This window comes from Symphodus melops (genome assembly GCF_947650265.1).
Source record: "Symphodus melops genome assembly, chromosome: 23".
Lineage (NCBI taxonomy): Eukaryota > Metazoa > Chordata > Actinopteri > Labriformes > Labridae > Symphodus > Symphodus melops.
In genome coordinates this window covers 11,234,422-11,261,163 of record NC_136713.1, presented here as the reverse complement: position 1 = coordinate 11,261,163, position 26,742 = coordinate 11,234,422, and the positions used below count along the sequence as shown (strand labels likewise).

At 47.1% G+C, this 26,742-nt stretch overlaps 2 protein-coding genes across 2 annotated transcripts in view; one reads left to right on the top strand and one right to left on the bottom strand.

The window, feature by feature from the left end:
* The window catches only part of nbeal1 (neurobeachin-like 1), a 37,274-nt gene extending 15,351 nt beyond the window's left edge, over window positions 1–21,923 (top strand). Inside the window, exons 12-54 of the mRNA XM_079336347.1 lie at window positions 480–563; window positions 692–790; window positions 901–1,472; window positions 1,929–2,061; window positions 2,498–2,617; window positions 2,706–3,015; window positions 3,098–3,183; window positions 3,479–3,568; window positions 3,658–3,835; window positions 3,948–4,081; window positions 5,731–5,890; window positions 5,981–6,083; window positions 6,163–6,322; window positions 7,129–7,287; window positions 7,438–7,597; window positions 7,939–8,027; window positions 8,677–9,276; window positions 9,637–9,812; window positions 9,901–10,189; window positions 10,266–10,574; window positions 10,656–10,805; window positions 10,894–11,051; window positions 11,139–11,263; window positions 12,284–12,410; window positions 12,512–12,669; window positions 12,742–12,977; window positions 13,584–13,679; window positions 14,058–14,182; window positions 14,266–14,406; window positions 14,498–14,628; window positions 14,758–14,867; window positions 15,497–15,614; window positions 15,708–15,805; window positions 15,896–16,012; window positions 16,101–16,190; window positions 16,302–16,411; window positions 16,506–16,678; window positions 17,205–17,299; window positions 17,389–17,505; window positions 17,880–18,041; window positions 18,378–18,526; window positions 18,639–18,774; window positions 19,627–21,923. Coding sequence (XP_079192473.1) covers window positions 480–563; window positions 692–790; window positions 901–1,472; window positions 1,929–2,061; window positions 2,498–2,617; window positions 2,706–3,015; window positions 3,098–3,183; window positions 3,479–3,568; window positions 3,658–3,835; window positions 3,948–4,081; window positions 5,731–5,890; window positions 5,981–6,083; window positions 6,163–6,322; window positions 7,129–7,287; window positions 7,438–7,597; window positions 7,939–8,027; window positions 8,677–9,276; window positions 9,637–9,812; window positions 9,901–10,189; window positions 10,266–10,574; window positions 10,656–10,805; window positions 10,894–11,051; window positions 11,139–11,263; window positions 12,284–12,410; window positions 12,512–12,669; window positions 12,742–12,977; window positions 13,584–13,679; window positions 14,058–14,182; window positions 14,266–14,406; window positions 14,498–14,628; window positions 14,758–14,867; window positions 15,497–15,614; window positions 15,708–15,805; window positions 15,896–16,012; window positions 16,101–16,190; window positions 16,302–16,411; window positions 16,506–16,678; window positions 17,205–17,299; window positions 17,389–17,505; window positions 17,880–18,041; window positions 18,378–18,526; window positions 18,639–18,774; window positions 19,627–19,716 — 7,023 coding nt within the window. The 3' untranslated portion in view covers window positions 19,717–21,923. The remainder of the gene's footprint in view (window positions 1–479; window positions 564–691; window positions 791–900; window positions 1,473–1,928; window positions 2,062–2,497; window positions 2,618–2,705; window positions 3,016–3,097; window positions 3,184–3,478; window positions 3,569–3,657; window positions 3,836–3,947; window positions 4,082–5,730; window positions 5,891–5,980; window positions 6,084–6,162; window positions 6,323–7,128; window positions 7,288–7,437; window positions 7,598–7,938; window positions 8,028–8,676; window positions 9,277–9,636; window positions 9,813–9,900; window positions 10,190–10,265; window positions 10,575–10,655; window positions 10,806–10,893; window positions 11,052–11,138; window positions 11,264–12,283; window positions 12,411–12,511; window positions 12,670–12,741; window positions 12,978–13,583; window positions 13,680–14,057; window positions 14,183–14,265; window positions 14,407–14,497; window positions 14,629–14,757; window positions 14,868–15,496; window positions 15,615–15,707; window positions 15,806–15,895; window positions 16,013–16,100; window positions 16,191–16,301; window positions 16,412–16,505; window positions 16,679–17,204; window positions 17,300–17,388; window positions 17,506–17,879; window positions 18,042–18,377; window positions 18,527–18,638; window positions 18,775–19,626) is intronic.
* Window positions 21,924–22,083: 160 nt separating this feature from the next.
* On the bottom strand, window positions 22,084–25,791 carry LOC306818656 (uncharacterized protein). The gene is made up of 8 exons (XM_079336343.1): window positions 25,747–25,791; window positions 25,607–25,653; window positions 24,774–24,992; window positions 24,551–24,619; window positions 23,491–24,329; window positions 23,165–23,302; window positions 22,575–22,686; window positions 22,084–22,291 (listed from the first exon to the last, which is right to left on the bottom strand). The coding sequence occupies exons 2-8, from the start codon at window positions 25,641–25,643 to the stop codon at window positions 22,218–22,220; spliced, it is 1,488 nt and encodes a 495-aa protein (XP_079192469.1). The 5' UTR covers window positions 25,644–25,653; window positions 25,747–25,791; the 3' UTR covers window positions 22,084–22,217.
* Window positions 25,792–26,742: the final 951 nt, after the last annotated feature.

The window sequence follows — 26,742 nt, the reverse complement described above, 5'->3', positions numbered from 1 at the left end:
GGGTTCAGTGAGCCCAGGAGGAGGACGGAGCTGGATGGAGATGTGTTGGGCTTGTGCGTTTTTTTTTAATGGGTTGCATGCTTCTTTTTGTGTCGAGTGAGGCGACTGTCTGGATGTGGATTTGGGTTGTTGTTTGTTTTGTTTTGTATTTTCACAAAGCGCCGAAAGCTTCCTGCTCCAGTCCAGTCGGATCTTTTTCAAGGGTGGCTTTCTCCACCTGGAGCAGAAAGACGGCACAGTGCAAGCTTTGATGCCTGGTCGGGTTCCAAGTGAATAAAACTCCTTAAAAATCTCCTTTTTATTCCCTCTTAGTGGTGCAGCCCGTTCAGTTTGAACAACTTAAGAATCTTTGAACGCAGCTCTTAAGTTGTACAAACGCGTCTGGAATTAAAAGGAGATTTGACTCGCGGCCAATCATCTACCAATCAGCGCCGACTTTAAGCGTGCAACTAAACCCGTTTGATTTTTTTTTTCTCCAGGTCTTTCAAGGGCGACTCGACTCCCTCGCCGTGGCAACCATCAAAGCCCTGACGACAGTGATGCACAAATCCCCCGCTGCGAAGGTAAAAGAAAAAAAAACATCTCCCATCCCGAAGTTTATGTTCTTGTTTATCTTCTGCTCTCATGTGCCGTCCAGTTTTCACCCACCATTTTTTTTTTTTTTTTTTTTTTAACCCACGACCGCCTGCAGGAGGTGTTCAAGGAGAGGATCGGCTACAATCACCTGTTCGAAGTTCTCACCTCGCTCGGCCAGCCGTCGCGGCACCTCCTCAAAGAGCTGATGAACATGGTGAGCAGAGCGCCGTCTGTGCTGTTGTTTCAGTGAAGCGTTTCCAAGTCTCAGGGTTTCTCAGTCCTGTTGTGTGTGTGTGTGTGTGTGCGCGTGTGTGTGGTGCGCAGGCCGTGGAGGGCGAACACACCTCCGTGGGACTCCTGGGCATCAGCAACGTGGAGCCCCTGCTGCTGCTGGCCCAGTGGCTGGCTGAGCTGGACTCGTCGGAGCTGCAGCTCTTCACCGCCGACTGGCTCCGCCGCCTCTGCTGCCTCAACCGCCAAACCCGCGCCACCTGCGTCAACGCCGCCATGGTCATGCGAGCGCTGGCCGCTTTGGAGCGCCACGAACGGCTGCACCGCTCTTGCGCCGAGAGCCTCTTCGGACTGGTGGGCTCGCTGGGCTCGCAGTCCTTAAGCGCCAGAGAGCTGTTGGGGCTGGTGCGCCTCCTCAGGCCTCCTGACGCCACCCGAGCGCACCCGTACGTGGCTCCCGCTCTCAAAGCCCTCCTCGCCATGGTGCGGAAGCAGGGCCTGGAGAGCGCCATGCAGTACTTCGATCTGTCGCCCAGCATGGCCGGGATCGTTGTCCCGACGGTGCAGCGCTGGCCGGGCTCCGCCTTCAGCTTTCTCGCCTGGCTCTCGCTCGACCAGGACCAGCTCGGCCCACCCAGCAAGGACAAGAGGAAACAGCTGTACAGGTGAGAAGAAGAAGAAGAGAGAGAAAAAGTAACGAAAGCACACCTTTTTCTTGAGAAATCATCACAATGTGTTTACATTCAGGATGCACTGATAGAAGTTTAAAAATAACAACAAGGCAGTTAGCAGATTCTGATCGGGTTTTTTTTATTCATTCTTTTGGTCTGTCGAATTAGCTACGATATATCAACATTTCTTCTCCTCTTGAAATGTCGCTGATCTTCCTCCGAGACGGTCAAAGACTCCCATTATGAGTGGCTTCTCCTGCCCAGATAAAAACCTCTCCTCTGAATTAGCAGTTAGCCGTGTGTTAGCCACCTAGCATGACAGCGCCTGCACTCACTTTACGATTCCAAGATCTTTTCAGGCAAGCAAGCTTTCAGTCAGCAGAGGGAGTTATCGGCTGATGCTTCGTCGACTGAAAAAACCGTCTTTGCTTGTGTTTGATCCCCGCACAGCTTCTTCACCCCAGGAGGGACGGGGTTCGAGGCCTTCATCAGCGCGGCGGGTGTGCTGGTGGTGGCCGTTTGCACCAAGAAGGAGTACGTGACTGTCATGCTGCCTGATTACTGCTTCTGTGACTCTCTCTGGGTGAGTTTGCAGCCTCTGGAAGATTCGATTATCAAAACGGTTCTCGATGCATTTTCACCCATCAATACAAACAATCAGCTGAATTTCAACATTTTTGCAACAAACAGCTGCAAAAAACATGTTTTTCAAAGTCCTCCTGATAAGAACAAGAGTACACTCTGCTGCAGCCGCTCTGCACTAACCCCCGAAACAGGAAGTGGGCCCGTTCCATCGCGTTGATAATCGATTGATGGACTTTCCTGCATCGACGCAGACTCTTTCAACCAAGCATCGCGACGCATCTTAGAATCGATGATTTCCCGCACCACTACTGTAGAACTTGAACCGGAGTGATCTTTTAACTTCTCATCCGGCAACAATCTATAATTAGAAAAATAACCCTTTTTTTTTTTTTTTTAATCGGCCTTAGTGATTAAATGTGTGGTTTTGTTTACAGCACAGCATCGGCGTCGTTCATATACCAGGGAAAAGGCCGTTTGGACAGAGTCTTGTTTATATTTATGTGGATGGTCAGCAGAAGCTCTCGGCCCCCCTCAAGTATCCCACAATGACTGAGGTGAGACTTACACCCGCCTACATTCTTTACTTGATGTCTTACACCCAGCTTTGGTCTCAATGTTTTTGCTGTTTGTTTCCGTTCACAGCCGTTCGTCTCCTGCTGCATCGGCTCCGCAGGCCAGCGCACCACCACCCCCCCGCCCTCCCAAATCCCAGACCCCCCCTTCTCTACGGCCACAACGCCCACCACCCGCTCCTCGCTGGGCGGCATCCTCTCCCCTCAGACGTGGGGAGGCCTCCTCGGTGGGAAACCCGAGTCGGTGACCAAGCTCATCTCGGCGGGGACGCAGGACAGCGAGTGGGGGAGCCCGACGTCCTTACAGGGCCAGCTGGGGAGCGTCATGGTCTTCCACGAGCCTTTGCAGGCGAACCACGTGAAAGCCATCTGTAGCGCCGGTAAGCAGGAACTCGACGACGCGACAGGAAAGATAAAGTTTGAACAGAAATGAGAAAAGTTGTTTGTTCTGTCTTTGCACAGGTCCAAACTGCATCTCACCTTTTAAAGCGCAGGAATCAGAACTGGGAGACCTGTCAACCAAACTGCTGCTGCATTACTCCCCTAAGGTCAGTCATCGCCAATACACGGTTCTTTACATGAATGTTGTGACGGAGCAGGAAACCAAGAGAGAGACAGCATGCAGGCTGAATATGAGCAGCTCCAGCCCCTTTTCAAAGATCCACTCCTGAAAAAACATCACAAAAACCCTGCAGTTCTTTTGTCCTTTTAACACGTTACGATAACAGTAATCAGCATTTATCCACATGTGATATTTCTCTGTTTAAACTACCCGACTCAAAGCTTTCCAATCACTCACAGAAAGACTTTTATTTAAGGTGAATGTGCTTCTTGTGTGTACAGGCGTGCAGGAACCCCATCTGTCTGGATCTGTCCCCGAACATGCTGCACGGACGCCTGACCGGGAATAAAGTCGTCAACTGGGATATCAAGGTCGGCCGCCGCTTCACTGACTGTTCAAACTCGACTTGCAACGTCTCTTTCTTCTATTCCAACACGAGTTTCTGTCGCCTCTGTCGCAGGATATGATCAACTGTGTGGGCGGCCTGCCCGTGATATTCCCCATCCTGGAGCAGTTGGCCCTGGTGACCCCGGATCAACAGGCCAGCGATCCCACAGCTGGGTCCGATTTCATCACGCCTGATGTGACCACACCAGCCGACGGCGACTGGGTCATCCTCCCATCCAATAGGGCTTCAGGTCTGTAACATGCTCCTTTTTTTTATTTATTTATTTATTTATTTATTTTTTAACTTGTTTTAAAGTGACCTTGGAACTGGCTCAAATACGTGCGCTCACTTTTGGCTTTCAGAGGCTCGCCTGGAGAAGAATCTGGTGGCCACCTTCCTGTTGGTGCTGAAGCATTTCCTGCAGAGGCATCTGATCAACCAGGAGAATCTGCTCCACTCACACAGCGTCGCGACACTGGGAGCCCTGCTGCAGAAGGTCCCTGTTTAATCATGTTTCTAATAAACTTGGGAATTATGCAGAGTGAAAGCTTATTTTCACTTTCCTCGCCTTACATTTGTGTGAAGAGGCTTTTAGATGTTCTTCTCTCATGCAAACGTTATTTTAAAACAGAAACTAAAATGTCAAAGAGGCAGAATCCTTTCAGTCTGTCTGCACATTTGTGACCTTTAAACAGTGCCACTTGTCCTCTTGCTCATTTTAACAGTGTTGACATTGTGGCCGCCATTTTTAGTGTTTCAAGTTCCGTCTGCCGTCTTATGTGTAGTTCCTTTCTTCCCCAATCCAAAAAAAAAAAGAAAGCGATGTTAGCCTGTGATCTAGAGAGGAAGCTTCAAAGCTTTGAGCGGGATTTACAAGTTGAGCGCAAATCTTAATCATAATATTTATCCATGCTAGAAAAAAAGAAAGAGAGAGAACGTAAGCCTCTTTTGTTTTTCGCTCTATTTAAACGGGATTATTTCGGTGCTCCAGCAACAAATTCAGACCTTCCGCCGATCTGACTTTTACTGTGTTTCTAAACTCCACATGCAGCTTCATTGCGTAGCTCATATTGTGCGAGACTCGCATGGTGTAAGCCGTACACGGATGCTCGTGTAGCTCTGCTCAGAAAACAAAGGAGCTCAGACAGCTTTTGTCCCGTCTTTATGTCTGCTTCTCCATGTCTCTTTTTGCCTTTTTTTTCTTTTCTTTTATCATCCTTTCTTCTCCGCTGAAGAACCTTTCTTTTTCAGCTGTCTTTGTGTGTTGGGGATGGCAATTCCTAAAAAAATGAACTTTTACACTCCGGGGGGAAATGAAAAGCGTCCACAGAGACGCAGATAGCTGCTAACCACACCCTGTCAATTATCAAAGTGTAGATAAACAGCTCATGTGTTTCCACATACCGACATGGTCCTTATCTGTTCTGTTTGTCAGACTGCTGTAAACTCATTTACCAACAGGCCTCAGCATGGTTCACAGGGGAATCTTTAAACCGATTATTTTAGCATCTTACTTGCTTGAAGGCCTGTTTTTCATTTCGTCTGCTTTTCTTTCAGTGTTTTTCTTATTTTCCTTTCTAGTTTTTCTTATTGTACATTAAGCTCTATCTTATCTTAAAAAATAAAAAAAAATTTTTTTTTATCCCCCACAAATTGCTGGCAAATTCCTGCACAGTGTCAAAATTGCAATTCGCTCTCTTTTGCAGGGGCGTGTCCGGACTTTTCTTTGACCGGGGTGGCACATTTGGGGCGCCAACTTATGCAGGGGGGATGGGCATAAAGTTTGCACGCACACACACACACACGCATTAATCATGTCTGTGTTCAGGTAAACAAGAGGCTTGAAATATTTCATACATCTTCAAAGCTGAATTCTCAAAAAGAAAACGGGCCTCTTAAATTATAATTTTAAAGTGATTTAAAAATTGCTGGCCAGTCATTGATTTTGGAATTTGGGGTGGCCAATCAGATTCCAATGGGGGCCCACGCTGCCCTTCTGGCCACGCCCCTGCTCTTACTTGTCGCAGCTTTTGGTTTGCATCAACTTTTTTTTTTTTTTTTTTTCCAGTCAAGTTTTTTTTTTTTTTTTTTTTTTGCATGTGAGCGCAAAATCCAATCTGTTGTTTTTTTGTGTTTCTGTTGCAGTTGCCGGCTGGCCACGTGGACGTGAGCGTTCTGGTCGCCGTGCAGCTTCTGATCGAGCAGGTGACGTACGAGAAGAACCAGGCTCTGCTGCAGCAGCTCCACACACACCTGCTCTTCAACTTCAACATCTGGAACAAAGGAGACTTCCCTCTACGCATTGGTCCGACCTGCAATGTGTCATTCTGTACGCGTCTGTGTCGCCTGTCGAAACGAGACTTGAGCCCCTTGTTTGTGCTGCTCTGATTTGCAGGTCACATCCAGTACATGTCCACGGTCATCAAAGACAACAGGAAGCAATTCAGGAAAAAATACGGCGTTCAGTTCCTTTTGGACACCGTGCGCCTTTATTACGGGTGAGCACCCATTCATCCAAAAAGTTGCACCCTGCCCAGCTTTTCCTCGCCCGACCGCATGTTCTTCTCTCCCCTGCAGGAAGAACAGCAACAAAGAGAGCGACCTGAGCGAGGACGACGTCCGAACCGTCAGGGCGTCTCTCTGCGGCCTCATCAAGTACTACATCAGCAAGGGCATGTCACAGGACGAGATGCACAGCATTCTGGGATTCGCCGCTGCCATCGGGGACGAGGAGCAGGTGAGGAGGTTTTGGCGCTCTAATAAACCCTGCGTTCATCTTTTCACTCATTATTCCAGCCGCTCTGATTATTTGAGGATGCAATATAGCAAAGGGGGAAAAAAAACAACCCGCTGACCTTTAACAACAGGATTTTCGTTCCCTCTGAGATTCCCGTCTCTCGACACATTTCCTGCCCGCCAACATCCCTGCATCGTCGCGCAGCATTTTCGTCCTCTGTAAGCTTTAATCATCAGCCACCGCTTCCTGCTCAACTTTCCCCTCCACGGCTTGAAAAGCTCTGACACCTGTTCGAACGAGGTTTCCCCCATGAGTCAGCTTTTTTTTTTTCTCTCTCTCTGTGTGTGTGTGTGTGTGTGTGTGTCCACTTCCTCTCCTTGCCGCACCTGCTCCCTCGCTCTTCCTCTTTTAGTTCGGTCTCATTTTGCATTTTCGCCGTGTCGCTTTGCATATCCTCTTACAGCTCGCTTCTATATGTGGACGCTGACATCACACTTCACGAGCATATGGTCGATATCATCCCCTCCCCACCGCTCTGCGTCGGCTGCCTCTCTGATAATATTTACACGTGCATCAAGCCAGACAGCCCTCTAATGCCATCATCATAATCTCTACTTAAACGTTATTTTTAAACATCCAGACACAGAAGCTCTAAGTTTGACACACCAGCGTCTTTGTTCTTTTATATTTAGCGTGTGAGCCAAATGTGGTTGAGGGTGCGCGTGTCTTCCTCTTTGATTTCTCCATCTTGCCAGTTTACAAAGTCACCCGAATCCTGTGATTTTGTGTGTATGTGTGTGTTGCAGTTGTGTGGATTGCTGGAGCTGCTGCTCAGCCTCCTCCAGAGCAGCCCGGCCCGCGACCAGATCTTCCTGCTCCTCTTTGAGCCAGCCGCCGCCGACTCCTGTTACGCCCTCCTGCTCAACAACAAGCACTCGGATCGACTCCGAGAGCTCGTCTTCAAGGTCGGTAAATCCCCCCCCCCCCCCCCCCCCCAAAAAAAACAAAAACACACAAACAGGTTAAAACATCTGCAAAGTTCAGGATTAAGACACATCATTTGCAATCTGCAGTTTTTCAGATTTCTTCTTTTTTCTCTTTTTCTGCCCCCTCAGTTGTTCGAGCGCATGTTGCGCTGCGACCGCGTCTACGAGAGGAACAAGCAGCGTTTGCGCCTGAGGGAGGTGGGTTACGCCGGCCTGTCGCTGCTCTTCTCCGAACTCCACATCACTCCCACTCTGACCCGCTGCCTCCTCAACCAGGTCCTCCACACAGGTCGGATTTCCCCTTTTTCCTTCTCTTCTTTTTACCGCAGCTCCTTGCATTGAAGGACTGGTAATCAATTAATCAATCTTTTTTTTTTTTTTTTTTTTTAGCTGCTTTGATTTTCTTTTTTGTAACAGGTTCATTATGCCGGTACAATCACATCCAGTACTTTGAGTTAATGAAATCAATCCGATGAGTCCTCAAGGAGCGATCCGGCACAGAGGAGCTGTGTGGACTTCCTTTAATTCAGCTCCATGAATCACCTCATAGAGACATTAAATCACATCTCAACTGAAGGCTGGAATATGTTGGATTGAACACCAATCAATGTGTGTGTTTTTCATCATCAGATCACGTGGTGAACTACAAAGACCTGATGTCTCTGGTCCAGCTCACGCACCGAGCCGGAGCGAGCGTACGCCTCATCGTCTGCAAGAGGGTGAGGGGAGACACCTCGACGCTTTTCATTACGCGCATTGATCAGCAGCCGACGCAGGAAACGAGAGAACGTTCCAGCGATTGATCGGCTTTCTACCTTCTGTAGCCTCTCCCTCCCTTCACGCCGGATTCCCTTCATCCATTATTTACTCACGCACACACACACACACACACACACACACACAGTAGGGTGTCTGTGAGTCGCTCATATCTCTCCCGGAAGGTTCCATCCCGAGCTCCTGCACTCTCGAGTATGAAGGGGTGACCTTTTTGAACATGCGTTGCCAGTGTATTCGGTGCGACCTGACTTCCTGTAAGTAATGCGATGAATAAAACAAACAATGAGAAGCTCCTTAGCGAAAGAACAGCAGGACGTGTTTCTGTTTGCATCCATAAACAACAGCTCGTCTGCTGAATGAAAAATAACCAGTGAGTCTGATACCAAGGAGCAGGATAATAGTTTTGCTGATTATAAGCGTGCACTGTTTCCAGGGATTCCCTCAATTTAAAATCCACAGGATTTGATTCCGTTGTTTTTTTTGTTTTGTTTTTTTTTCTCTGCGTGGTGAAAAACGAAAACCAACGTGCAACATCTTGTTTTTCTATCCGCTGTGGTTAAGCGTTCCTCGTCTTCCTTCCTGTCTCTGCAGGTGTACCAGCTGCTGCAGTCCCAGCAGGACGCTGCCGTCCAGATTTCCAAGCAGCGGTGTTGGCAGGACACTCTGATGCGTCTCTACCTGCGAGGCGAAGGCTCTTTACCGCTACGGAGCGCTGACACCGTCAGCGCCTGCAGCCTGGACCTGAACCGCTCGAGCGGCGGCAACCGCCTGGAGCTGCCGCTGGATAGGAGGGGGCGGGCCGGCAGCGCCGGGCGCCACGACCGGCTGGAGGACGACCGACTCAGCATAGGCGACACCCGCTCCGTGGACAGCATGGAGAACGGCGACGTCATCTCGCTGCTGGACACGCCGTCCTCCTCCGCCTCCACGGAGCCGCAGCTCCACGTCAAACCCTGGGTGGTGGGGAAGTCCGGGGGCCTGGTGCTGGATCTGTCCCACCTGCAGGCCTACGAGGGGGCAGAGAGCGGCAGCCAAACGCCCGGCAGCATGCCCAGCACGCCATCGCCACTCGAGACCTCCAAGCCCTTCCCAGGAGGCTCCGGGGACCGAGACGCATCGTCCTCTCTGACCGAAGACAGCTTCTTGTTCAGTGACAACATCTCGCTGGGGGAGTCGTTCAACAACGTCGAGGTGAGATGGTCGAAGGGTCGGAGAGACATCGGATACACTGAAGAACAAAAAATAAAAAATGCCAAAATGCAGCATTCATGTTTTTCATTTGCTGCAATTTGGTGTCAGTTTCGCAGGCTGTCAAATGTTTCATTTAAAAAAAAATTAAAAAAAAGTCCCACTTAGCGACTCAGCTTTTTGGTGGCTGTCACAAGGCTTTAAGTAGGAATCATAATGCATCAAATTCTGATTTAAGGAAGATTATCAGACGGGTTGTGTCGTTGAATTTATTCCCTGCATGTCGACACCTGCAGTCAAACACGAGAGCATCTTAAATAAGTCTCTTTTTGTCTGTTTCTTTGGTGTGATGTCTCCCCCTAGAGGGCAGAGGAGGAACTGTGCAACATGCTGCTGGAGATAGTCCTCTGTGTGATGTGGCGAGGAGTGGAAGGTTCGGATGACGCGGCGTGGCTGGAGCGCGGCCAGGTCTTCTCGGCTCTCACCAAGCTCGGAACCGCCAACGAGCTGCTGCTCCCCGTCGACCAAATCAAACTCAGGTCGGCCAGCAAACTGGACGCCGTCTGAAAAAAATCAAGACGAGTCCCACAGCCGACTGAGCCCAACCGCTTCCTTTTCTCATTTCAGCTTAATGGAGCGCATGCTGGAGTGGGCGGTGAGCGATAACCGCGAGGCTTCGGCCGCCACGCTGCCTCAGCACACGGAGAACGCCGTGCGGCTGCTTCACATGGTGCAGGACTTCCTGCAGGCGGAGGGCCTCATCAACCCGGCTCTGTGGACGGAGAAGGTGCTGGAGGAGACGGTGACGCTGATGGACAGCCTCATGGTGTGGTACACATCTGGCACCCAGTGGTTCCAGCTCTCCCAAGTGGGACTCAGGCTGCTGCTTGGCTTCATGGCGCAGGAGGACCCCGAGGTGAGCTCTCCGTCCTGATCTGCTTTTAACTTGTCGAAAAGGCAAACGCGTCCATTCATTTTTCTCTTTGCCCCAGGTTTGCGCCATGGCCACCGCCAAACTCAACGGCATCCTGCAGACCAAGGAGGTGTCGAGCCAGGACGAGGCCTGCTACCTGCTCGGCAAGGTGGAGAGCATCCTGCGGCGCTCCATCCAGGAGCAGAGCGAGGAGACGTACTCCTTCCTGGTTCCTCTTCTGCGAACGCTGCTCTCCAAAGTGCACCGCCTCCTCTACATGGAGCTGCACCTCCCGCAGCTCCCGGACACCAACGGAAGCCCGTCCTTCTTCGAGGACTTCCGGATATACTGCGACTCACCTGAGTGGCGCGTCTACCTCGACAAATATGTACGTCATCCACCTCCGCCTTGCACTTTGTAGCGCTAGTGTTTGAAATGTAAGAGGAACGTTTGCTTTCTGTGCCTTCAGATCATTCCGTACATGAAGCAGTATGAAATTGAAACGTTCAGCCAGGGTCATGAGACCATGGCTCTCTACTGGAAGGAGTGCTACGAGGCGTTCATGGTCAGCCTGCACAAGAGAGAGAGGGAGAGAGGAGAGAGCAAGATCCGCTTCCAGGTAAGCCGGATCGCCACCGCAACGCTTCAGATCTCCGGTTTAAAGAAGAAGAAAAAAAGTTGGACTCAAACCCGCGCTCTTCTTTCAGGAGCAGTTTGTGGAGCCTTTCTCGCGCCGAGGACGCCAGGAAAACCTGCGCTACAACAGCATGTTGAAGCAGCAGCACAGCCAGAACAGTGCCACCCTGAGGCAGTGGAAGGCAGCGCGCAGAGGTCTGGTGTGTGAGAGGGGGCCGTGGGCCGAGAGGTACCGCAACAAACTTCTCTGCTAAATGCTACAAACCTGTCAGCATGAAAAAAATATATATATTATATTTGCTCTCACGTCTTCCAGGCAGCAGGATGAGATGCACTGGAGGGTGTCAAGTGCGGAAAACTTCTCCCGCATGAGGCTGAAACTGGTCCGAAATTACAACTACGACCTGCACCGCGAGGCCAGCGCTCTGCGAGACAACCTCGGTGAGACGGCTTCACCTTTTTTCTTTTTTTAAAGGCGTTTGTTGCATCTTCATGACTTTTAGCATCAGCAGCTAAATCTGGAGTTTTCCTCTGTGTGACAAAGTGGCTGCTCGTCCTCAGTGAAAAGATGGGATGATTCCTTATTAAACAGATTACAAAGAGCTGCCATTGAAAACTCTTCCATTTCCTGTATGAGGAGCATGATGGGCTGTGCTTGTTTCTTTGTTTCTCCTTATAAAGTCACGGCGCAGATGGCCTCGTGGTTAGATCGCGTCCCATGTTTGTTCTTCCGAGCAGCTGACGCGGGTTTGAATCCCACCTGTGGCCTTCCTTTTCCGCATGTAGTTTCCTGCTGCCTCTCTCCCTGATATCCGACTCCATTCACTCGACATTAAAACATTTTTTAAAAAGTCTCCCTTGTGCGAGAAGTGTCAACAAAAGATCGACGAAGAATAACAGGAGGACAGAAAAAGTCCAGACGCAGTTAAATGACGTGCACAGAAATCAAACGTCGGCCATTGTTTCAATAAAGGGCGATCTCCCACAGCTGGATTTTGGTTCATTTTTAAACGACACGTCCCAACGTTGCATCTTCTTCATCATAAGAAACCATTTTAACTGTTACAAGCAGCGACCTCGCACTTTCAGTTCTTCCCAGATTAGATCTCTCATGCTCCTACCGGTCTGGCGTCATGCAGTGCGTTCACCCTCATGATCTAAATTTATGTTTTTTAATAACGGGAAGCCAGCAGGGGGGGTTGCAGGAAATAATGAAAACCACCTGGCGTGAGTCAGAATGAAAACAAAGAGTTAGAAAAAAATCCATTTAAGTTTGGAGTCTCAGCTTAGTTTATTCACAGGCTAATATCAGGTGAAGTTGCCTCATGTTCAGTCAAGCAGGATTTAATGACACACACAAAGTAAAAGGATTAAAGATAGATGTGCATGTTACATATCTGCCGTTTGATATTAACCTCACCTGACTTTTAAATCCCCTCCCGTCTTCCTCGCTTTGCTCAGGCGTTCATCAGCAGCGAGTCAACCCCGAGTCGCTGCTGCTGGAGGCGGTCAAACAAGTCAAAGTCAGCGACCTGGAGGATGACATCCTCGAGCTGCCGGAGGACGACCCTGCTGCCGCCAGCAACCAGTCAGTCACCGCGTCCAGCCGCCACATTAAAACACGGTCACGTCAGAGGCGTGAAAGGTTCCGATTTTAAAGCCTGCTGTTTCTTTGTCGATGTCGCGCAGAGTTGAAGCGGAGGAGGCGGGCCAGAAGGAGAAGCTGGTGCTGTGGGAGGACTGCGAGCTGGTGACTGTCGTCGACGTGGTTCCAGGCCGCCTGGAGCTCACCACCCAACACATCTACTTCTACGACAGCAGCCAGGAGAAGGAGGAAGGTGAGGCAGGCGCGAGAGAGGAAGATGACAAGACAAAACAAAAAACTGTTCTCTTACATCATCTGTGTACTTCTCCTGAAGGAGTGGGCCACGACTTCAAATGGCCGCTGTCTCAGATCCGGGAGGTCCACCTGCGGAGGTACAACCTCCGCCGCTCGGCCCTGGAGATCTTCCTCATCGACCAGACCAATTACTTCCTCAACTTCAAGAAGGAGACGAGGAACAAGGTGTACAGCCGCATGCTGATGCTGCGCTCCCTGAGCCTTTATGGAACCAGATCACCGCAGGAGCTCCTCAAAGCTTCTGGACTCACGCAGGTCAGGACCAGAAACGACAAAGAAGTCCCATCCACGTTGTATAGTTAGACATCTTTCTGTGGATTTGATTGGAAAGGATTTTCTTCCAGCTCCTCATTTTAAACCACTTTAAACGCATCCAAGAGCGCCAGCGATTATTATTTCCGCCCTGCTCAGAACAGGCTGTTTCTGTGTCTGTAGCTTTAAATATGTAAATGAGCTGTGTCTGACCACGCCCCCTCTCTGGAAGGGCTCGGGTGGCTCTGCCTTTCTCACTCCGTGCCTTACTGTTCATGGCGAGAAGGCAGACTCACATGGCAGAATAAACACCTAGCTGTGGGAGGGGCTACTGCCCTTTGTGATGTCACTAAGGAATCATCTCCAAATTTTGTGAAAAGTGGAGCAGACAAAATGCAAAAGGATCATAATTTGGGGAGTGTTGGGAGACAGATTAATTGCTTTTTTTTATGTTTTTGATTTTAGAAAAACATGTCAAAGTGTAACATTTTTGCATATTATGACCTTTAACATATGTTCATACTTCACCATCCTTTTAAATCATGTACAGTTTGAAGTTATGGAAAGAAGAAATGTAAACTCAGTTTTTTTTTTCTTCCTCCGCCACAGAAATGGGTGAACAGGGAGATCTCCAACTTCGACTACCTGATGCAGCTCAACACCATCGCAGGCAGAACGTACAACAACCTGGCTCAGTACCCTGTGGTATGCTCCTCTTTTAAACGGCAGGGTTGCCAATTCTCTGAGCTGAGCTGCAGACTGCTGCATGCACAGCAAGTGCAGAGTATTCAAAGGTAGCCGGGGAGGCTTTTGATTGGTACGTTTTATCCGCATCTCACAACAGTGACAGGTCAGAGTTTGTACAAAAACGACAGCAGCTGAAGATGACGGCTGTTTTTTCTGAGGTTTTTTGGGGGGGTTTTTTGAGCACAGACCGTTTGAACAAATATTCCAAAAGTTGAATGCTGCAAAAGATATCCAACCCCGACCTTCAACATCCTGCTGAACAACTTTGTTTTGTCGATTTCTTTTAAGAATTTAACTAAATTGTGTGTGTGTGTGTGTGTGTGTGTGTGTGTGTAGTTTCCCTGGATCCTTGCTGATTACACCTCAGAGGAGCTGGATCTGTCCGATCCTCGGGTATTCAGGGATCTGTCCAAACCAGTGGCAGTTCTCAACGAACGTAACGCCAAAGCGGTTCGAGAGAAGTACGTACAAATAAAAAACCTCAATCAAAACTCTTAAAGATCATAAATGATTCAACAGAATTTGCTCTTTTTGCACCCAACAGGTATGAAAGTTTTGAGGACCCGACAGGCACCATCGATAGATTTCACTACGGCACACACTACTCGAACGCCGCTGGTGTGATGCACTACTTAATCAGAGTGGAGCCCTTCACCTCCCTGCACATCCAGCTGCAGAGTGGACGGTACTGCATCAAGCCCTTTGTTCATTTGGATTCCCCCTGCTGCCGTTGTTTTTCCAGTCTTTAACACTGAAACCTTTCTGCCTCTGCTCAGGTTCGACTGTGCTGACCGCCAGTTCCACTCCATCCCTGCGACCTGGCAGACCCTCATGGACAACCCCAACGACGTCAAGGAGCTCATCCCGGAGTTCTTCTACTTCCCCGAATTCCTTGAGAACCAAAATGGTGAGCATCCTCTACAAGTATTTTTTATTTCATTTTTTTTACACGAAAGTATTCTCAGCCCTGCTTTCACTGTTTCTCTTTTTGCTCTATGTATCTTAACCTTCCTTTTCTACGCCGTTCTGTCACCAGGCTTCGATCTGGGTCGCCTGCAGATCTCCAAGGAAAGGGTTGATAACGTTGTTCTGCCGAAATGGGCCAAATCCCCCGAGGACTTCATCTACAAGCACCGCAAAGCCCTGGTGAGATGCAGATTGAGAATGACTTTGACTTTAAGGGAGAGGGGCGTGTCCAGAGGGGGGGTAGAAAAGGTAAAAAAAGATTAGTGATGCAAGACACTCCAAGTGAGAGATAAATGTGAGGATGTGAAAAATATGTTAACATTAAAGACAGTATAAACGAGACAAAACGGAAACAAGAAGGAACTACTGACAATGTGTTTTTTACATTTTGTGTGTCCGTAGAACGAGAGGGAGAGAAGAAAAAATTAAATTAAATAGATAAAAATAAATAAATATATGATAATAATAAATAAATACTATATATAAAAAAATCTAGTAATAATAAAATAACGATAGTTTAAAAATATATATATATATTAAAAAATATATTTATTTAATATTACTGTTATCAGTAGATATTTTGTATTATTTAATAATAGAATATATGATAAAAAAAAGTATAGTATACTAACACTGTTATCATTAGAAATTTTGTATTATATATTAATAGAGACAACAGTAGATAATAATAACATTATCAATAAATTACCAATTTTGATTAATAGACATAATAATGGTATTCATAAATATTATATTGGTATTCGTACAAGCAATAAGGTTTCGTTTGTGTTTATTTCTACGTCGATCAGGAGTCGGAGCACGTGTCAGCGCACCTCCACGAGTGGATCGATCTGATCTTCGGTTACAAGCAGAGGGGCCCTGCAGCTGTGGAGGCTCTCAACGTCTTTTACTACTGCACGTACGAAGGTGAGACACTGAACCGCACGTCACCACCTGACGCCTGACATGGCACGGGAGGAAGCGGGCCCGACAAAACTTCTCTTCCTCTGTGCGCCGCAGGGGCCGTGGACTTGGACGCCATCACTGACGAGAAGGAGCGGAAGGCCGTGGAAGGAATGATCAGCAACTTTGGACAAACCCCCTGCCAGTTACTCAAGGTAAACGCCCGCAGCTGAAACTGAAGGCACCACGGTTGAGTTTCTGTTGATAGATTACACTCAGGTGTGTGTGTGTGTGTGTGTGTTCAGGAGCCCCACCCTGTGCGTCTGCCTCAGGAGGAAGTGGAGAAGAGGAAGGCTCAGCTGGACTCGTGTCCCCTCAGCATGTTCGAACACCTCAGCGACCTCAAGTCCTTCTTCGTGGAGGTTTGATCTCTCACCTGCTCTTTAAAACAAACTGAACTGACTCTGTTTGATGATGATGATTATTGTCTGTCGTATCTCTGTGCTGTAGGGCATCAGTGACAACGTGCCGCTTATTAAGGCCGTGGTGCCAAAGAATCAGTCCCATTCCTTCATCACCCAGGGGAGCCCAGACACCATGGTGACCTCTTAATAACTCAATCAATACCTTCACACTTTAATTCAGTTTTTGGACTTTTTCTAAGATGTGGAAATTGTAAAAAAAAAATTGAAGAAATTGTGTTGTGTTCAGGTTACTGTGAGTAAAAACTGCCTGGTCGGGACCCACGGGTGGCTGCCTTACAACAAGAACATCTCCAACTACTTCACCTTCATTAAGGATCCCACTGTGTCCAACAGCAAGTAAGAACTCCCGCAGCACGCCGTCCGATGCAGAGCGAGATGGTTGTAAACTCCGAACGCCGTTTTTATTGACTTCCTCTTCTCCATCACTCAGGACCCAGCGCTTCCTCTCCGGGCCCTTCGCTCCCGGCATGGAGGTCACAGCGGGGCTGTTTGTCGTCTCCCACGACGGGAAGTTGCTTTTCAGCGGTGGTCACTGGGACAACAGCCTGCGGGTCACCTCGCTGGTTAAGGGCAAGACCGTGGGACAGCACATCCGACACATGGGTAAAGACCGGCGCGCTCGCCTCGACGTCGTGGGAGAAAAGAGCGTTTTTGACTCGTGTCACATCCAACGCGCGGCCTCGTACGACCTTGACCACACGTCTGAGTCCTGACTCTCAAAACGGGAAATCTTACTGAAAGTTTCTCACCACTTTAGAGGAAACGAACACGGCGGGAAGAAGATGCAGTTTTTTTTAGACCTCAAAAATTCACGATGAAAGATGGATAAAAAACATACAGACAGCGCACGCACACACACACACACACACACACACACACACACACACACACACACACACAACAGCAGTTTAGATTGTTTAACATGTCTCATATATACAATTACGATCGAGGGCGTCTTACTCACTCTTAACTCCAAGAAAGAAAGAAAAAAGTGACGCGATCATCGATGACACATCGAGACTTAGTTTGGGATTATAAGAAGAGGAGATTATCTTGTCGTGCGTCATCTCGTCATATACGTTTACTCTCGTCTTTTAAACACCAAGTGATATGTCTTATTTTTTTCCAGACATCGTGACCTGCTTGTCCACAGACCACTGTGGCATCCACCTGATCTCCGGCTCCAGAGACACGACCTGCATGGTGTGGCAGGTCCTGCAGCAGGTCAGCACCAGCGAGTCTTTTTTTAATGGAAGGAATCTTCCGTTTCCACAGCTCGTCACTCTGCTCGCTTTGTGTCCTCTGTTCCTCAGGGAGGGGCTCCCGTGGGTCTCCACCCCAAACCGGTTCAGGTGTTGTACGGACACACGGACGAGGTGCTCAGCGTCAGTATCAGCACCGAGCTGGACATGGCCGTGTCCGGATCGCGGGTAAGAGCTCCGACGAGGGAGGGAAAAAATGGCGCAACCTTGTGCGTCCTCATAACTATTCAATCACACGCTTTGTTTGCGAACTGGAAAAAAACAAACAAGTTAAGACTCGAACAAAGTGTCCTGAATGTGTGTGTGTGTGTGTAAGTACGGCTGTTTGAATGTAAAGAGATTTACAGGGGTTTAAACGTGTTGTAATTTTAAACACCACAAATGAGCAGTAAGAAGAATTACGCACCTTAAGCTACAGCAAAGTTCGTTTTGTGTCATTTTGTGAGACTTTTCTCTCAGCTGAACACAACTTTTCTCTAAAACCAAAAACATGTGTAAAAGCTGATTTTAAAGAAGTGTGTGTGTGTGTGTGTGTTTTGCAGGACGGGACGGTGATCATCCACACGGTGCGTCGGGGTCAGTACATGCGTTGCCTGCGGCCTCCCTGCGACAGCTCCCTGCCGCTCTCCATCCTCCACCTCGCCGTGTCGTGGGAGGGCCACCTGCTGGTCCACACCTGCGTCGAGGGCAAAGCAACACTCAAGGTTGTTTGTTTGTTTGTTTTTTTAATTCCTTTAGAGGAATCTGGATCTTTGAAACGAGAAATTTACGATTGTTACGTCGGACTTGAAGGGGCAGAAAAGGCGAAGAGAGAGTCATAGAAGCTTGCAGAGAGTGGCTGTGATTGGCTAGCTAACATTATTTGATTGTTTGATTCAGACATTTTTGAACATAGAAAGGGGCGGGGCTAACACAGAGGGTCACACCCTTTCATTTGTTTCATTCTTTAAAAAAAATATATATTCAAACGTAATATTATAGGACAAAAAAAAAAAACCTGACTGAACTGAAACAGCTCGTTTTACTTTTCTTCTTCCTAGGATAAAAACGCCCTCCATCTTTATTCTGTGAACGGGAAGCACCTCTGCAGCGAGCCGCTGAAGGAGCAGGTGACTGACATGTGCGTGTCAGGGGAGTATGTCGTCATCGGCAGCGAGCAGGGATACCTGTCCATCCGAGACCTCTACAGGTAACGCCCCCCCCCCCCTCAAGTTCAGGAAGTCAATTTGGTGTGAAATATTTGAACTGTTTTTTTTCTGTTAGCATAAAGATGTCATTTCTCTCTCTCTCTCTCTTTGTAGTCTCTCTCTGAGTACGGAACCCATGGCCATGCGCGTGCCCGTGCGTTGCGTCTCCGTCACCAAAGAGCAGAGCCAAGTCCTGGTGGGCCTGGAGGACGGCAAGCTGATCATCGTGGGAGTGGGCAAGCCGGCGGAGGTAAAGAACTCGCTGAGGAACTACATCGCGCAGAGCCTGGAGGGATCGCCGCTCATGGCCTCCCCTCTGCTGGCCCCGCTCCGAGCTCGCTCGCCCACTCGCCTGCTGCACCAGCGCGACCAGCTGGTCTTCGCCCCGACATCCTCTAGCACCCTCAAACCCTAAAAGCAGCCCCGCCCCCCCTCTCTCCTAACCCCTCCACACCGCCGTACACAGATAAACCCGCCACACTCGGATCTTTCTTGAATCCTTCTCAGGGACGGTCACACCTGATACGCACACATTCCGTCAGCAGACAACTGTGATGTGAACTCATCCTGCTTTACCTCATTCCGTACGATCCCAAGACTTTGGCATCTGTTCAACATTTTCACTCGATTTGGCCGTCGACCCGGGGAGAGATTCCGTCCCCGGCTGTTCACCCAAAGTGTCCGAGTGTCCTCCAGAACAAACCTGCTGTGAAAACTATTAACGCTTCAACTCAAGCCATACTAACAACGTAGCTGCAGTCGAATAATGCTAACTAATAACGTAGCGCCGAGATACCCTTCAGTGTTTTTATAATGTAAGTAAAAAAAATAAATGAGCGTAGATGAGTTTTGAATCGCCGCACTTTTCATCAGACGGAATGAATCGAGCTTGATTTTGTTTCCTTTGATTTCCCCTCGAATGCTTCAACATTTCACGAGTAAATCAAGCTCAAATGATCTAATCGATCGCTCATGAATCATATCCCTCCTCCTTTTTTTTTCCTTTTTTTCTTTTTCTCCCCCCTCCGTTTTCTTTCACTTCACGCTTTTCTTTCCTCCCTTTCCTTCCTTCCTTCCTTCCTCCTTCCTCCACTCTTCCCAGATGCGTTCGGGCCAGATCACGAGGAAGCTGTGGGGCTCCAGGAAGGGACTGACCCAGATCTCCACGGGGGAGACGGCCTACAACACCTAAAGCGCGTCTTAAAGCGACCACGCCCCTGCGCCCTGCAACCCCTCCCCCCTCCCCCCTCCCCTCTCCACGCACATCCCACATTCCTGTCGTCCTGTTTGCCTTCATACCCGTCAGTCTGTCTCCGAGGCGCGTGTGCAACATCTGCATGTCCACACGTGTCTGCTGTGTTTTTCTCTCCGTGCTCATGTGATCCGGATCGACCAACCAGCGCTGGACGCTGCCGCTCAAATCCGGATGCGACATCGAGTGACCACCTACACGACATCTAATGTTTCCTCTGTTCTCTCCAACCTGATCAGTTTAATCTGACAGGATCCATCAGATAACGTTACTCATTGTCTGTGTGTGTGTGTGTGTATGTATGTGTGTGTGTGTGTTTGCAGTGCAGTATCATTCTCTGACCTAAAAAAAAAGTGGCCTTTTTTTTTTTTTTGCCCCCTCTTAGTTTGCATTTGACGCAGACAGGCGGGCCTGAGCTCCGGAGGCCAAACCCCTCGTGGTCGCCTCACAGCAGCCTTATGCAGTACGACCGCTCCATCACTCACAAAAACCAAACTCTCTGCCTTTCCTGTGCGTTTTCTAAATGTATAAATGTGCGTGAGGGATTAGTAATATTATTATTTTTCTTTTTTTTATCGTTAATTTCTTTGTCTTTTCTCAACAGATTTGTGCATGTGTCGATTTAACTTGGAATCTGTTTGCACACGTTGCATTTGTGGTCCATTTTTGAGATTAGGTAGCAGTGATTTTTTTTTTTTTATATATACACTTGAACTGTGGACACAGCTGTCTTGTTTTGAAGACAGCCTCTGTATCATCTGCCTGACTTCTAAAGAAAAGACAAACAACACTACATTCTCAAACTGAAAAAGCTTCCAAAACAGCAGTGAAGAGAAGAAGTCAAATGTTTTTTAAGTTACTTGAAAAGAGACGTTTATTTATATGTAACGGTAGCAGTTTTTTTTTTAGATCACAGACTCGTATGGAGCTCTTCACACTGTTCACACACCTGTAAACGGAGGAGAAGGAAGAAATCCTCAAGGGCTTAATGAGATGTCAGTGTTCACAGCAATACAGCTCCGTCGCTGTCGTTGCTTTCTTCCGGTCTTTTCCTCCCCTGTAAGCCATGCCTCTTTATCTCTCGTCTTCCTGCTCCCTCCCTCACTCCCACTCCCACGTTTAAAAAAAAACAAAAAAAAAACACAGTTGGCTCTCCTCGTTGCCTCAAACGCTCACCGCGTGTTGTGTGTTCAACATCTCATCGTCATTCCTGCTCATCCTGAAGCAACTGATTTTTAGAGATTTATTAGGCATCGAGAATGTCGGCATGCCTCGTGTAAGTCACTCGAAAAATAAAAAAAAAAAGGAGTCTGTCTCTTTGATTATGAATTCTATGATATCCGACTAACACAAATGAGCCGCAGTATGAAGCTCCTGTGGATCAGACTGTGTGATTGTTAGATCGTTTTGCACCGTACCTGTGTGTGTGTGTGTGAGATTGTGTGTGAGGACGTGCCGATGAGACATGTTTATTTTTTTATAGCCAAATTCTTTATTTCTTTAAAAGTTTCTCACTCTGTGAACTTGGCATTGGACACAGATTTTTCTTTTTTACATGATATAATTATTTAAATGTCACAGTAGGGACGAGTGCAAAAGGCCAATATCTGTCCGTCAAGAGATTTCTGTAAAAAGCTCTTTGGATGCAGTTTTTTTTTTTTTTTCTTCCTTTCGTTCGCCCTCATTTGTTCTTCTGACATAAAGACTGTTTGAGTTGTTCCGCAGCCACGACAAACGGAGTGCCTTTTATTATCCCAGTGTGCGATCGACACAGATCAAGGCTCCTCTCATCGCCGACGCCGTACCCTGACCTTCTCGTCCAATCAAAACAAAGCAGCATTCCAGACGTTAAAACCCCTCCACCAAGAGGAAGCCAGACTTATCGGACTGAAAAGCAAAGTACTATTTTGTGTCTTAGCAGCTTTCTCTCTGACTGTCACCAAATGGATGTGTGTATATCTGTGATTATTTATGAATACAGTATATAATGTACAGCATGATTTTTATTTCAGCGTATTTGAAATGTACTTTTGCACTTTCCAGGTACTAAATTGTAACAAATTGTTTTAACTTGGCTCCCTAATCTGTACAAACTGCTTTATATACACAGGTGGAAAATGATCATTAAAGTCTTGTCTAAATTTAAATGCATTTCTGATGAATCCGTCTTTACTTGGCTGTGGCTCAGTGGTAGAGTCGGTCGTCTCCTGATGTGTCCCCCACTTAAATGTCCCCACTATAAATGGACTCTGTACTTAAAGTCACTGTGTGTGTAGGTGTAAAAACTGAAAGAGTCACTCAATCAGATGTCGTATGCAGGGTTTATTCAAGGGAAACAGACCAGATGCATTCAATGTCATCCAAAATGTTCTGTAGAAAAGATCGAGACGAGTCGACGAGACAAACCAGCTTGTTGAATGACTGCTGTTTGTTTGTGGTTTTCATGCAGCGATCGGGAACGAGCAGAGGGACGCTCTCTTCAGTTCGCAGTCGGCCGCAGTCCACCAGCTCTGATCTGCAAAAAAGCGGTAGGAACGGTTTCAGAAAGGCGGTATATTCTCAGAAAAGTGCAGTGTAGGTGATTTCCAAAGGGACTACCCTTTGTGCCACAGGGCAAAGAAACTCGTTCAAGTTAATATTTTAATATCTTATCAAGTTTCCATGACGCAACCTGAGACTTATCTGAGCCGTGACTCATTAACGTTTGAATTAATAGTGCAGTTGTTTCATAAAGGTCGAAGCTACAACACAGCTCAAGTGTTCAACATTTGCTTTTTGACGATCAACTCGCGTCTTACCTATCTGGAACATCTCCACACAAACGGGTTTCTCAGTGTGAATGTTGGGGTGACCCGGCATCCAGTCGCTGTACTTCCACTCCGACCCGTCCACCCATGATGCCTTCTGATTCTGAGGAGCGCAAAACCAACACACTTACAGTTTTTTGTTTTGTTTTAGAAAAACACGCATGTTAGCAACTCAGCGCCCCTTTAGACGATAACACTGAAAGGAGGGCTCAGAGTTGTTTCTACTTTGTGTACTTTGAAGTCCAGGACCAGATGGAACATGTTGAAAGAAAAGTTGAGGGGTCAATGTTCCACCAAGGTAAGAATAACACCATCTGTCTTGTTGATACCATATCTGATGACACTCTCCTTGGCCTTAACGCTGTGAGAGAGTTGATGCTGGTGTCATGGTTAGTGAAAGCAAAAGCAGCTAAAACATTGTGTTTCTGAAATTACAATATGGCTTTAAAAATGTTTACTGTCAGTTCACTTGTATTTTTTTCGGGTGGGAAAAAAGTGTTTTTTGTTACGATTGTTTCGCGTGTTTTCATGGGGGGAAAAAACAAAACACAAAGCTCTAAGTGATGAAAATTCAAACTTGCCTTGACCATGCCTCCCACCCAGGTCAACATGGGGTTACTCTCACCACCTCTGGTCACCAGGGAGACCAGGCGTGAATGCAGATCGCTGTTTGTCACAGACGCAAGCTCAGCATTTGGTGCAAGAGCTCTGCATAAGTCCTGCAGATCAAGTGAAAAAAGAACAAGATTTCACGTGTAAAGCCAGGAGCAGTCAGAGTTTAAGGATTGGGTTAGGGCTTTAGATGTGAAACTAAACAGTATTTCTGATATGTGCTAACACATGAACGTTCACAAGGCTCTTGTCCATGTTTTTTTTTTTTTTTTTTTTAATAAAAGTGGTTTCTAACCTGTGCGTCCTGGAAAGCAAGTGGAGTGGGGTTGAACTCGTAGCAGTTTCCATTGATGACCTCCCCTTTACATGCCACAGTCTTTGATTGGAGCCTCAAGGTGGAGGGTTCAGTTCCCTGTCTAAACCCATTTGGGATTGTCTTAACGGGTTCAGTTCCCTGTCTAGAACCAACTGGGATCATCTTAGCGGGTTCAGTTTCCTGTCTAAAACCAACTGGGATTGTCTTAATGGGTTCAGTTCCCTGTCTAAAACCAACTGGGATTGTCTTAATGGGTTCAGTTCCCTGTCTAGAACCAACTGGGATCATCTTAGCGGGTTCAGTTCCCTGTCTAGAACCAACTGGGATCATCTTAGCGGGTTCAGTTCCCTGTCTAAAACCATCTGGGATTGTCTTAATGGGTTCAGTTCCCTGTCTAAAACCAACTGGGATTGTCTTAATGGGTTCAGTTCCCTGTCTAAAACCAACTGGGATTGTCTTAGCGGGTTCAGTTCCCTGTCTAGAACCAACTGGGATCATCTTAGCGGGTTCAGTTCCCTGTCTAGAACCAACTGGGATCATCTTAGCGGGTTCAGTTCCCTGTCTAAAACCATCTGGGATTGTCTTAATGGGTTCAGTTCCCTGTCTAAAACCAACTGGGATTGTCTTAACTGGTTCAGTTCCCTGTCTAGAACCAACTGGGATTGTCTTAGCGGGTTCAGTTCCCTGTCTAAACCCATCTGGGATCGTCTTAGCGGGTTCAGTTCCCTGTCTGAAACCATCAGGAAGATGATAATCAGAGGGTTCCTCCACACGGACCCAACCATCACCGTTCTTCTGGGCTGGAACATCTAAAGGTACTGAATGAAATAAAGCTGAGTCATTGCTATGCTAGCTGCTATGTCACGCTATTGTTGATAAACTGTTGCTTCAGTCTTAATTCTTTAATCAGCAGATGATCATTAAGTTCACTATTTAACTTTCGCATGCACGCAGGGAGGAGAGAAATTGAACGTTTCATGTGACGCTCGTGTGTCCTCTTTGAAAGAAGTGAGTTTGATGACAGTTTTACAACGCTCACCCTCTTCCACTGTCCAGTGTCTTCGCTTCATCTCTCCAAATCCTTTTCCCTGAGAAGGAAGCATGACATCTAGAAATAGAAATATGCATATTAGAAACAATACAAACTTTGCAATGCTCCTGATATTTATTATTGATGGATTATTTTGGCTAATGAATATACTCGAATAGATTCTTTCATTTCTATAAACAATTAGACAAATGAGCTTTGTTTATATTCTCACCCGCTCTCCTCTCCATCTCACTGATGTAATCCTGCACTAGGCCGGTGTTGAGGTTAACGATGAATCTCCTGGAGGGCTCGGTGCCTTGCCGGAAGTCGTGAGGAATCGGCCTGTGGATGTCAGAGTGTTCAACGCCCTGTCCAAAGCCATCAGGCAGCTGGTAGGTTGAAGCCGTCTTCTGCAAACTTTTAGGGTTTGCGAGTGGGGCGGCCTGGAGGCCTGTGAAGGATTCAATAAAATGTTCTTAAGAGAATATAACAATATTGCCTTGATCAATTATTAAACACTGTGCCAGAATTATATGTAGGCCAAAGCTTGTGAGTAATAAATGAACAAATGTCAAAGTCTAATTTCTGCAGAGATCAATTGCTCTGATTACATGGATGTTTGCCATCTTTTTTTTTTTTTTTCTTTCACAATTGAGCCAGACAAGGATAAGATTAAACCGAACATCCATAGTCCTTCATTTATGGCAATGTAAACTTTTTTTTTTTTTAATATTTAAATTTTGAGATTTCTTTATGATCACCAGAAAACAAAATAAAACAATTAAGTTCTGATGAGAATCCCGCATAACAAGCTGTCCTCTTTGCACTAGATCAGCTCAATTTTCAAATGTAACAAAAGCAGGATGATAAATCTCCTGAGCAGTCTGTGTTTACTATCTTCAGGAGAGAAATCGAACAACCGTTCTGGTTTTTAGGATCAAACAAATGCTGACAGTCACATCATCTGCAAAAATGAAAGCGTCCTGTATAATTCATGGTATAAAAGTGAAGGTGTTTTCTTCTTCAGAGTGATCGCTCTTTAACATGAACTGAGAGAGAACTTACCTGACAGTGTCAGGAGGAGCAGCACGAACTTGAGCATCCTGTCAACACTAAAACAAACAGAGCAAATGTTCACAGCAGTCTGAGTGGTCGCACTTCGGCTGACGTGTCTTGAGGAGGTGTGTCAAGTTTGTGTTGCTCACCTGAGACAGCAGCAATGAACACTGAACCGATGTGTACGAGCAGTGTCTTGTTTATATGCTCAACGCCTCGCTCATAAAGTCATAATGAAGTTATTGATTGATTGAATCAAAGTGTTTGATGCCCTTTGGCCTCGAGGTCTCAGCCCAGCAGGTTCGAACGCGGCACAGATAGAGCAGATAAAAAAGGAACAAACTGTGATGACCTTTGACGTGAAGTAGACGCCACAAAGAGGGTCAGTGTTTCATGACACACGCCCCGAACACAACATGTTTTGTATATTTGAGGTGAATGGCACTCGGTGGAGCTCAATCAATACTTTTTGAACATTGCCAGAGAGTGGAGATGACATCACATGTGTGAACATGATGAACTAGGCGTTTATAAAGCTTTGAAGACGAAGTTGCATGAAGGAATTGTGGTTCCCATTTTCAAGGCAACACGAGCAGATCTGGAACATCTGCATTTCTCAGGTCTAAAAAGGTATTTTATCAACATTTAAGTCTAAAGATAAACTATCTTCTATCAGTTCTTCATGGACGACTTCATAAGTGTCGTTCTGCGTCTGGCTCAATCAGTAACGTAGGTGTTCACAATGTGCTGCCAGAGGCATAACCCTGAGCAAATGTATTTAATGTGTTATTGTTTGTTAAACTTGTTGCTCTCCTGACAAAACAGGTTTTTTTTTTTTTTTCATTTTGCAAAGTGTGAAGGGATGTGACCATTAAAGGAGCAGTACGTAGAGTTGATAGTGAAACAATTCTTTGCAATAAAGTATTTTCTGAACTAAATGCACACATCGTGCTCGCTTTCTCCACCAAACCTTCAGATTTCACCTTTTACTGAGAGCAACACGTGTGCGTTTAGGTTTGAATGTGCAGTGACACGGCGGGGTGGTGTTATTCAATCTGCCGGCCGACGCTGTGACACAAAACGAGCTCACCAACTCAACCAACTCTGATTGGCAAACTTCCTCATGCACGTGTACTGGGCACGCA